At 36.9% G+C, this 12,132-nt stretch overlaps 1 protein-coding gene across 1 annotated transcript; it reads left to right on the top strand.

Annotated features, from left to right (window-relative positions):
- Positions 1–2,419: 2,419 nt before the first annotated feature.
- Positions 2,420–6,102, top strand: LOC115922854. The gene is made up of 3 exons (XM_030982586.1): positions 2,420–2,742; positions 5,122–5,256; positions 5,770–6,102. The coding sequence occupies exons 1-3, from the start codon at positions 2,677–2,679 to the stop codon at positions 6,049–6,051; spliced, it is 483 nt and encodes a 160-aa protein (XP_030838446.1). The 5' UTR covers positions 2,420–2,676; the 3' UTR covers positions 6,052–6,102.
- Positions 6,103–12,132: the final 6,030 nt, after the last annotated feature.

Here is a 12,132-nt window from a genome sequence, read left to right on the forward strand (position 1 = left end):
ACATAAGAAAGACTCATTCAAGTGCATCATTATCTATTGGAAAAGATATAACTTGATCTAATTTGATTGCCTTATGAATATACCTGACGATGTTTAGTCTATTTTGTTTCTTGTATTACACGGTTATACATTAATTGTACTCATTTTATTTTTGAAATAACTTTCTCTGCAACATAAAATATAGAAAATGTTACACTATTCTCTTGATCTCTTTGAACATTAAGTATATAAAGCGCAGCAGCCAGGCCCTGCAGTAACCATTGGATAGGTCCTTTGCGTGACTAAAATGAAACACCATTCTATGTACCATATTATTAAATTAAACCGTCGTAATGGCTTAATACTCTATATCTTGTAGACGAAGAAGAAGAAGAAGAGGATTCTCAAGAACTGGAAGGGAATTCGACTTCTCTGCATGAACATAGAACAGAGCAGAGGGAGTCTGTAGAGCCTGACGATATGGAGATCATCAGAAATTCGGATTCAGGTACATGTATGTTATATTACTTCTAATGATGGCCTTTCATAGAACAATGGCTGTCATTATGTTGTTCCAAAATGTTAGTGTCTAGGATAACTTAATTTTATCATTATCTGTATATACAGCCAAGCTTGTCAGTGGAAGCTACCCAAGGGACACAGACAAATAAATTTACTGTAGATAGGTGGCATTTCAAGACAGGTTCTACAACACGTTTCTCTCTCGAGAGAGACAGGGGGATACAATACGCATAGCTACTATTAATTGGTGGCCTTTATAGAGAGGTGACCATTAAGACATGTTTGACTTTAGATTATATATTCTATTTCATAAATTATAGATGGAGACGGAGATAAAACTGGTGAAGTCATCGACCTATGTGGAGGTTCACCGAGTACGCATGAGCAGTGTATCATTGCTCTTTCGGTGAACTGTTTGTCTTTGGCATGGGAACTGGGGAAAGCCCTTCGTCTGGATGATGACGTCATTGTTGGATACGTTGCACCTTCCAATCCTGCCGCAATAAACAGACTAGCATGGCAACTCCTCAACAAGCAGTGCAGACGTGTAGGAAGCCAAGAGAAGACAGAACTGATGACAAAGCTTTTTCAAGATTACAACATTCAGAATTGCAATGCAGGTTTGATACAATTATGGAAAATGTTTAACCCTACTTTGGTAATGTCTTTTCCCAATCACGATAAGTTGTGCTAGAAATCAAGTGGGATGGTATTTTCGACAGTGCGTAAGTTATGAGACGAACATGATGAATTTATGTTAGAATTGTAAGGATTTTGAGTCCAGCTTAATAAAAAGGAGAATAACAAGATTAGCATTGACTATCAAAGTTTTAAAGTTAGCTTTTTATATTTGTTTCAAGGTCATGATGAAATCTCCCGAAAGATTTGCACAACTCCAGATCTACTAGACTTCTCCCAACGCCTTGATCTTGCAGCTTCGGAAGTCGTGCAGGTCATGTCCACCTGTGTTTCCTTTCCACCAACCTCAATACGACACATTGTTCTACAAATGCTTCAAGAATGGGTACGACGTGGAGGAACAAGACAGAGGCTTCTCGAAATTTCTCAAGCTTTTCATTTCAATGATGCAGCAGACAAAATAGCAACAGGTAATTGTAGTTAACATTTTTGTTGAAGGTCTTATTTATTTTTTGAATAAAATATCTGGAATATCATGTCACACTTCGACCTTCTTGTTATCAAGGAGGGTTGTAATCATACTGCAAGTGCTTTTTATCATTTTTTTTAAATTGAAAAACTGTATTTAATTCTGATAAGGATAACCTGTGGAGAAACCTAACATATCTCATGTGTCAACTGCGTCTTTCTTTGTATCATCCATCGGTAGAAATTGAACGCCACCCAGGTTTCTTGGACCCCTTCTCTCATGGCATCATTGATCACGACGGTGGGGAGCTGAAGCTAGATGAACTGGACATGAGAGTATCTATCCCTGCAGGAGCAATCCCTAAAGAGACGAGATCTATGGTCACTCTTCGTGTACCTAGCTGTTGCTTATCTAAGATTCCCCTTAAGGACGGAGAGGTTCTCATTACTCCAGTCATTGAATGTTCTTTCACTCAAGAACTTCTAAAACCTGCGACTGTAGCTCTTCCACAATTTATCCATCCAGAACAACATCAAGATGACTTACGCGTTAGCCTTTACACCAAGTTAGGACCGGGTAGGCCGATAATTATTACGTTCAACTTTGTAGAAGGTCTTTTTTGTTTTCTAAATTAACAAAAGAAAGGCTGTCATTTTTAACATTTCAGCCCTTCCAAAATGTTCACCCTCACTTAAATCATAATACGATATATAAATTATCTTGAAATTATGTGAATAGTTTTAGTAAAGTAAATCCTAACACGTTTCTAAAATAATGGTGCAAATTCACATAAACTTGTCTTAAAGGGCCGGCATTTCTTTTACTTGGATATTTAAAGCTTAATTTGTGTAAAATTCATATGGTATTATTTTTTTCTTCATTTTCACTCTTCTTGTACTTTCCAAGGTACATTTGGTCACAGGAGCGTTCTTCCAAATACACCAAGAGGTTTCCACATCTCAGAGGACGTGGTTGATTTCCCTACGCATCACCTTCAACAATGTGCGTTATCATCAAGCAACTTTCGTGGAGTCCAGTACACCTGTGAAGTACATCTCCCTCTCTTCATGACTCCCTCACAGAAATCTACACTGCGTATTTGCATAGCTCATCCCTGCAACAGATATCCCGCGGTATGTATAATAGTAATGGCTTTTAATATAGCCCTCATATCTGTCACTCTGTACCTCGCGATCCAAAAATATGTTATCTTATCCGCTACGCCACAACACATATACGTAAATTATGACATCGGAAAGGTCTTTCTAGTTCCATGTCCCATTTGTCTTTAATACGAATCTTTAAACCAACATCTTTATGAAAACTAGGTCATTTGGTTTACATGGTCATTGAGCACCGAGTTGTCATACTGTAAAAAGTTATTCGTTTTGTCACAGGATAATACCAATATATGTAGGTGAAGTGGAGGAAAGAAGTCACATTTACCTAAAGATGTGCACCTGATAAACTAAAATTCCGACATCTGTTTTATATTTTATTTTGTTCTTGTACTTGCAACTCATTATTTTATGTATCTTGATAGTGTGTGCTTTTCAACACGTGTAAGTCACATAGAAAAGAAGACCTTCAGGTTATGCAATATTTAGTTAAACTATGGTCACATCACCTAAAAGTAGCATGCTCGGCGGCTGGGCGGCGAGTTTTGAGCCAATTTCGTCCGGGCACCGAGCGGCGGCCGCCCGGGCACCGCTTGTATTTAGGGCATCGCTCGGTCGCTGCTGAAATTTTAGCGCGGAGTTAAAATTCGGGCGGCGCCTGTTCACTTTCACTCGCCACCCAAAGTATGCTCGCTGTCTGGGCGGTCGCCGTCCGGGCACCGACCTAATCAAACGTTCGCCGTCGAGCGATTTAGGTAAAAAATCAAAGCCGCTAGGTCAAAGGCTGCTGAGCATTCGCCGCCCGGTAGCCGCTGGGAGATCGGTCGGTCACTGGGCGGCAAGTTCAAAATCGGTCAGCAACCTTTGACCTAGCGGCTTTGATTTTTGACCTAAATCGCTCGACGGCGAACGCTCGATTAGGTCGGTTTCCGGGCTGCGAACGCCCGGGCACCAATACAGTTTTGTAATCCTAATGGAGCTCTCGCACTCTGCAGTGTAGGCCTACCGTCCACCTGCCGGGCTATTAAAAAACAACAGAGTCCAGAACGTTGGGTTTTGAGCGAACTTGTCCCCGGCCGCAAAAAAAAAATTAATAAAATTAATCTTTTCACCGTTTCGTTACCATCTTCTGGCCGTTTCCATACCGGGCCCATACCGGGTCTCGAACGTGTGCACCGGGTTTGTAGCAGCCACCTTCCAGTCACTTAGCGTCCCCTCACCGCTCGGAGCGTCCTGTGAGCGAGTCCCCGGACTGCTGACGTCATGACAAGAAAAAGTAAAGCTCATCTGACGAAACCCCTCTATTTATACCCAATAATTAGTGACAAACGGTGGCACACGGTGACAAAAGTAAATTTGTTGGTAATGGCACGTTCATATGACGCTACTGTGAAGGTAAGGACACGTTATGGACCCGTTATAGGACGTTATGGGAACGTCAAGGCGTTAACAGGATGTTACCCATGCGTTAGGGAGGCGGCGCCGTCAGAATCAGGCGGTACCGCTTTGGAAACACCCGTTGGCAGTCCGGTATGAACACTGTAATGAGGACGTTATGAATACGTTATGAAGACGGTGGCACGGTATCAACACGTTCATGACACGTTCACAACTCGCTAACAACCCGTTACAGACGGTGGATTTTTTTTTTGCCCGTTCATCACCGTTCTGTAACGGGTTATTAGCGTGTTGTGAACGTGTTCATACAGTGTGACCGTTTTCATAACGTATTCATACCGTCCTCATACCGTTCAACACCGTCCTCTTGCCGCTTACTTGCGGCCGGTGCCAGCCGGCCAAAGTTTTGAACATGCCCAAAACTTTCGCCGGGTCCCACCGGGTGTAAATAAGCGCCAACGCCCTATTAACGTGTTGCCCGCTTTGATAACGAACCACCGTGTGCCCTCGCCGTTCTCCACCGTCCGCAGACATTTTCGCGCACGGTGGCACACGGTAGGCCTACACGGCAGAGTGTGAGAGTCACTTAAGGATGCATAATAAAATGCTAATCTAATTCCAAATGAAATTCATTTGTAAGCATACTTATCTGTGCATAGAATAGTTTATTGCCATCTGTCTTCAAATCACATTTCATGTATAGCTGTTTTGATGAGATTTTATTAAAGGGTTTTTGTTTTAAAATATCCACCAGAAACCTGATCTTTATAGGGATATCTCTGCAAATAGTACTTTACTATACAATATATCAGCAATCATCTCCAATTCCGAAAGATTATTAAAAATTAAATTTAAAAAGAAGTTGGCCTAAAGTCGTGTGAAGAAAAGAATTTGAAATAAAGCAACTTCTATGACTTTGCCAAACGTTTGTTAAATTGCTCAGATTTATAATCCAGGTATACAATTCAGTCAAAATCAATCACATTTTGTTGTTAGGAGATGCGCAGAAGACAGGAAAGCTTGTCGGAACCATTCTACCAGCTTGCGACCGTGATCAAGTTTTCTCTTGAATCAAAGGAAGATGATCTCAAGCTTTTGTGTCTTTCTGATTCAGAAAAGGTCCAGGAAACTGTAAGTACCGCACCAGAACTAATGTAAATAGTTGTCCGGGGGGTAGGTGTCCTAGAGCATGGTTGTCGTAGGGGGTTGTTGACTGGGGGTAATTGTCAGGGGATAGTTTTCCGGGGGAATTTTTCCTAAGGGGAAGTTGTCCTAGGGGGTAGTTGTCCGGGGGGGGGGGTAGTTATTCCGGGTGTAGTCGTCCTAGATGGTAGTTTTCCCAGGGGAATAGTTATCCTGGGGGTAGTTGCTGGGGGTTGTTATCTGGGGGTGGATGTCCAGGGAGTAGGTGTCCCACAACCAATGTAAATATGTACAGTCACTGTCCGCGAGGTTTCCTCACACAAATGATATTGTTATCAACCTCTCCAACTACACGATTTAGATTAATCATTGAATTACCACCGATATAGATTTCTTCACAAAACTGATAATTAAAACCAAATGTTATGGACATCAACTAATTGACAATCTCCGACTCTGACATTCCATTATCCATACTTTTGTTTGAAAATGTTTTACCAGGTCCCTGTTCGTGGTCTACTGAAGGGAGAATGCAACACTCTTGACTTCGAGCTGATGTCCTCACCTGATGAGGGAGGGGCGAAGAGTATCTGTCTACGTATTGAGCAGGGCACATCAACACTCGCAGAGCAACACATGCCCACCTCTATAGAAGGTGTGTCAATTGTGGCTTATACAAAATTCAGAGAACTTTATTTCGCCATTACGGTTGAAGGAAGTTCACGCTATATAAACCTTCTTACCTTGTATATTCTTCTGGTTTTTAATGTGGAAAATAAATGAAATTAAAAAAATAATGAAATAATATCTAGACAAGGGGACAATAAATGAAACGAATATAATGTATATTAGACGTAGTACATTAATTCCATTTACAGTCACTTGTGTTGGAAAATTAAGGAAAAAATATACTTTTTTTAATGTTAAGCACAATATTTAGCCAATCATGGAAGTAAATTGTAGGCCCACATAGATTAATGTAGCTGGCAACTAGGTAAACACTTTTTTATACAAAATCTATTTCAACCACAGGCGCAAGCTTTGAAGTGCGGTGTAGACACATACCTCTTTATTGTGATACCCTGTTGTAAAGTTATTATCGCATTGTTTACACGCAATTCGTTGATTATATTTAAACGTGGAGAACGAAATATACTCCGGCTTCATTCATTCGTAAATTAGACAAGCTGGACGCCCACGAAATCGACATTCGATTCCTTGTTATATCGTTTCTCTGTCCCTAAACTTAAATCTAACCTTTAGAATCCCAAATCTCAAACAAATAAATTGTGCAAGAAACCATATCAAGCATAAACAAAGAAAAATGGCATATTTCATACTCTATGGATATCTAATTTGTATGTTAAAGAAATGTTCATGGTAATAAGTGAAGAGCGTGATACTTCACGTATAACAATTTAAGAAATGAACAGTTGAAGTTTAAAACTCACACTTATCTTATTTAATCCAAACAGTTGAGCCAGATTATGGAGCATCCCAAACGTAAGTAAAGCAATTGTTGGTCAAAATGCATAACATAGTAATTAGATCAAGTAATAGCTCGAAAATATTCAAAATTATACATAATTATAATTCATCAAAGAGTTGCAAACGTATATATATAAATATATGCCTATCGTTGAGTTCAAGAATCGGCACATACCCCCTAAAAACGTTATTATTTTTTGCCCGAAGTAGTTTTAAAAAATGGCTATTATATTGTACTCGTGAGAAAGTGTCCATAGGCGGTGAATAAGAGTTGGGTGTACATTGGGATAATATTAATGAAAGTAGAAAAAATATACCAATATCATCTTCTCCAATGTATTATATTGTTCCTGCCATCCCAGCTTACTTTGCTTCTCATATTATTCTCACTCCTTCAGATTTGGACAGATAAAGTTTGCATCTGACAACATGCTAAAGGTCTTGTCTGGTGTAGTCTGTGCAATAAAGGATGCACGTGACCTCGGCTATCAGCTTGGCTTCTCCCATTCAACGGTAGAGAAATACCTTGACAGAGCAGACTCCTCTGGCAGCAGCGTCTCAAGTTCAGGATTCAGGGAGATGCTTTGTGACTGGAGACGGTGTGTCCGACCGAATGAGCAGGTCAGTAAACTTCGTCTAGCTTTGGAGAAAGCTGGGTTAAGTTATGCAGCCGAGGTGCTCTTGCCCGAAATTTAGTTTGTATTTATGAACGCCCTGTCCAAGATCAGATGTAAACTAAAGACTAAATAGATTGAGTCACAACTAACATTTTGCATTTCAAGTATGTGTGATGTCGCCGATACCATGAATACGAATTTGACAAATATGTGCTATCCAAATATACATTATACAAGATTAGGAAGCAAACTATTTTGTATAAGTGGAATGAAGTATATTATCCTATTATTCTGTTATATTTCACCTTACTTGTAATTACATTACGATTGTCGTTATTATGTATGGTAATAATTTATTGTAATAATATTGTGCAAGCTGACAGGATAAAAGTACTGATTTAATCTGAGCATATAATACGAAAATGTCTTTATTGGTACGCAAGAGAAAAAAGGGGAAAATCATATAAATCCAGCGGACATTAATAGTCTAGCCAGTATTCATTGTATTATTTTACAAAAAACAATTATCTGCTCTATGCATCACTGAACTCATTTGAAAAAGAGACAACTTGATGCGACCACTTATTGGCGAAGTAATTCGAAAGAGATTTGATAAGTGGTAACAGTAATGAAAATAATACATCATGTATATTATATTTTTGGTTTTCTTTACTACATCGGATTTTAGTGGACCTTTTGAGATTTGTTAACAAATCAATTTTAGATGCCTTTTCTAAGGTGTCGTAAATGGTTATAAACTTGTATAAACTTTACACTGAAAGCCAACGTAAAGTAAATGTTTCTGAAGAGAAATGCATGTGCCATTTTAAACCTATCATAGATTTTCTCCACTTGTTTCAAAGTGAAGAAAGTCAACAACAAAATAATTTGCATTTCATTGATTTTTAGCAAATTGCAAATGAGAAAACAAATCCCACTCTTCAGTAAATTAGCATTCTATATCGAACAGAATGTTAAATAGATTAACTATGTATATGAAATAGAATGTAAAAAAGTCAGCTTTATGTATGTTGAACTTAATGTAAAAAGGTCAACTATAAGGAAAAAAAAGTCAACTATATGTCCACATGTATTTGGAACAACATGTTAACAAGTCAACTACATGGAACATAATGTCAAAAGTCAAATATATATATGTGGAAAAGAATGTAAAAAAGTCAACTATATGTATGTTGATCTGAACGTAAAAGAATCAGCTATATGTATGTGGAAGAGAAAGGAATAAAGTCAACAATATGTCCACATGTATTTGGAACAAAGTGTAAAAAAGTCAACTACATATTATGGAACAGGAATTAAAAGTCAACTTTATGTATGTGGAACAGAATGTAAACAAGTCTACTACATGGAACGGAATGAAAAAAGTCAACTACATAAAAACATAATGTAAAAAGTCAATTATTTGTATGTTGAACTGAATGTAAAAAATCAACTACATTTATATGGAACAGAATGTAAAAAGGCAACTATATGTTTGTAAAACAGAATGTAAAAAGGTCAATTTCATGTCCACTTGTATTTGGAACAAAATGTAAAAAGGTCGATTTCATGTCCACTTGTGTATGGAACAAAATGTAAAAATTCAACTACATGTATGTGGAACAGAAAGGTCAACTATATGTGTAACAGAATGTAAAAAAGTTAACTACAAATATATGGAACAGGATGTAAAAGTCAACTGTATGTATGTGGAACAGAATGTAACCAATTTAACTACATGGAACGGAATGAAAAAAGTCAACTAGATGTTTATAAAACATAATGTAAATAGTCAACTATTTGTATGTTGAACTGAATGTAAAAAGTCAACTATAAATACATGTATGTTAAACTGAATGTAAAAAGTCAACTATATGTATGTAAAACAGAATGTAAAAAATTCAACTATATGTATGTGGAACAGAATGTAAAAAGTCAACTACATGTATGTGGAACAAAAACAAATCAAATACATGTATATGGAACAGAATGTAAAAAGTCAACTACACAGAATGTAAAAAGGCAACTACATGTATGTGGAACGGATTGTAAATAAGTCACCTATATGGAACGAATTGTAAAACAGGCAACTATATTGAACAGAATGTAGAAAGGTCAACTATATGGAACAGAATATAAACAAGTCAATTATATGTATATGGAACAGAATTTTGAAACAAGTCAACTACATGTATAATATGTAGCAGAATGTAAAAATAAAGTCAACTCTATGTTTTTATATATTAAAGGATGTAACCTATATGATACAGTATGTAAACATGTCAACTACATGTACATGGAACAGAATGTTCAAAAATCACGAAAACGTTTGAATTGTATTACAATTATATTTCATGAATTACTTATCTTATGCCCCACAGTTATGTTCATGAAGTTGTTCATGAAGTCCTTCTACATTCTTTCATGTATGTCCATATAGTAAAGACATAAAAATTGCTTTAAAGCACTATCTCAATGAGGGATATTGTCATGAAATGAAGTAGTAATTATTGTATAAATAATGACGAAAGGTAACGCTGAAACGTAACATAAAGCAACGTTTCACTTGATGAAACGTTGACGTTTTACTCGATGTTGTTCCAATTAAAAACATTCGGATATTAGTATGAATGTATCTTTTAATATTCAGACATGTATATAGTTTTACTCTACTATCTATATTTCCCACTATCACTCTTTATCATTTATATCATATACATCATGCAGTGTAAAGTTCTATTTTTATGGTACATGATGTCGCTGTCGTGTTCTCTTTAAAATGTGTTAATCCGCCTTTGAGCACGTAATTGTGATTATGAAGATATATGCTGGTAAAATATATTGCAAGGAAATATATAATGTACGTCGCCTTGGCGTGGAAGAAGACGTGCCGTATCCCTAGAAGTTTGCTACAATCCAATCACCTCAAGATACAGTACATATGTATAATCATAATTATGAAACAATGTGTCCAGACTTAGTATATAATAAGTTCAGCTTACTCCGTATTTACATGTACATGTACATAGGAAATGCTATTTGTTTATTGCTCAAGGTATTTTGTTATGATATTCATATCATAGAAAGTATATATTAAAAACAGAAATGGTTTTCATTAATGTAATAGTTAGTGATTCTCTCTCTTTCCCAATTTAAATATCATTTTCTCTTTAGTATCCTCTCCAATTTTGTTTTCTCCCTATGTACTCTCTTTCTAACAATATTCTTATTTGGACCCCCCCCCCCCCCTTTGTTCTAATTCCTCATCATCCTTATCTTCCTCCCTTCCTCGTTCTTTCCATTTTTCTCTTTCTTTCGACACACATTCTTGCATTAAAATTAGTTATTTATTAGGGGAATTATAGTATTACAAGCTTCGCTTTTCTCATGGGTCCCCACACACTCTCTCCTCAGCTTGGAACAAACAAGAATACTTTCGTTCCTCTTTCATCATTTGATGATACAGGCTATATTGTGTAAGAGTCATTAAGATGTTATAATCTGTAACCGTTATACTTGTGTTTTCAAGTGTATTATGTTTTGCACTTTTTGTGTTAAAGTTGTTTGAGAAATAAATGTGGAGATAAAATATATAAACTTGAAAAAGAAAATTGTGCAAGGGCTTATTTAGTACGTATTGGAATACTTACATTATACCTGATGACAAGGAAATAACCGGGGAATGGCATGCGAGATATTACCTTGTCCTTATACTTTGTTAAGTTTAGATCAATGTTGTTGTCATGTCACGCGTACAAGACATTGATTTTCGTTGATATTTAACACATTTTAGCGGTCGCTGTTCTATGTCATTCCATCGTGAATTTTACTTCATTCCAGTGACGCTGTACATTTGGAGAAATTTCAGTCCCATTTTACCATTTTATGTTCGTAGTTTACCTTCTGTTGCTGTTGTTGATCTGCATCAATTGATTGCTTATCTATTTTTGTATAATAATTGCATCCGATCTGACTTTTTCATGTTCTTTAGTCTCTCTATCTCTCTTGCCCTCTTGGCCCCTTTCTCTTTTTTCCAAACCCTATTGCCTCCTTCTACCTCTCATATCTTATTTTAGAAACATAATATCAAAAGAACAAACTCTTTTTTTTAATTATTAACTTGATTTATGTTTTAATAATTTGATTCTGTATTGATTAATTAACACCATTTATGTTTTATACTTGCGGAGTCAGAATACGTGGGAGGTTGGAATGGGGGAGGGGGGTGCTGGAAATTTTGAACTGGCCAATATTTTGAATCGTTACTTTATTTTCACGCAACCTTCACATTACAATCGGACGGTGCTGTGGTCTACTGTCATTAATTATTTTGATAAGATAATATATCATATATTTGTCAGTAAGATTAAGTTTGTAAGTAACAACTGAAAACATTATATTCCGACAGAAGACCTGAACCTCCCTACATCCCCCCCCCCCCCCCCCCCCCTCACGACAAAATAATGTTTATATGCCTCTGTATGGGGTATCCTCATGTAATGTGAACATGTATACTGGAAAATCAAGTATTAGTATACAGTAGGAGTGTATGAAAACGATAACCCTCCCCGTCAGCCATACACTGTGGAGTACTCAAAACAGAGGTTATATCTTAGTTTATTTTATTATCAACGGTTATAAAGACAATATTAACACATAAACACAACATCAGAGTTCGTTGTTTTGAAAACATTCATGTTTATTTTACAGTGAAAGGAATTGCGTTTAAAAAATAAATACATTGAAACGAAATGAGTAC

The sequence above is a fragment of the Strongylocentrotus purpuratus genome, unplaced genomic scaffold (assembly GCF_000002235.5).
Source record: "Strongylocentrotus purpuratus isolate Spur 01 unplaced genomic scaffold, Spur_5.0 spur5_scaffold_12, whole genome shotgun sequence".
NCBI classification, from domain to species: Eukaryota; Metazoa; Echinodermata; class Echinoidea; order Camarodonta; family Strongylocentrotidae; genus Strongylocentrotus; species Strongylocentrotus purpuratus.

Excerpts from the sequence above, each read along its gene's own strand:
- LOC115922854 (XM_030982586.1), top strand. The coding sequence starts at position 2,677 with ATGACTCCCTCACAGAAATCTACACTGCGTATTTGCATAGCTCATCCC. Across the intron at positions 2,743-5,121 it reads CCTGCAACAGATATCCCGCG|GAGATGCGCAGAAGACAGGA; the intron begins GTATGTATAATA and ends TTTTGTTGTTAG. Across the intron at positions 5,257-5,769 it reads CAGAAAAGGTCCAGGAAACT|GTCCCTGTTCGTGGTCTACT; the intron begins GTAAGTACCGCA and ends ATGTTTTACCAG.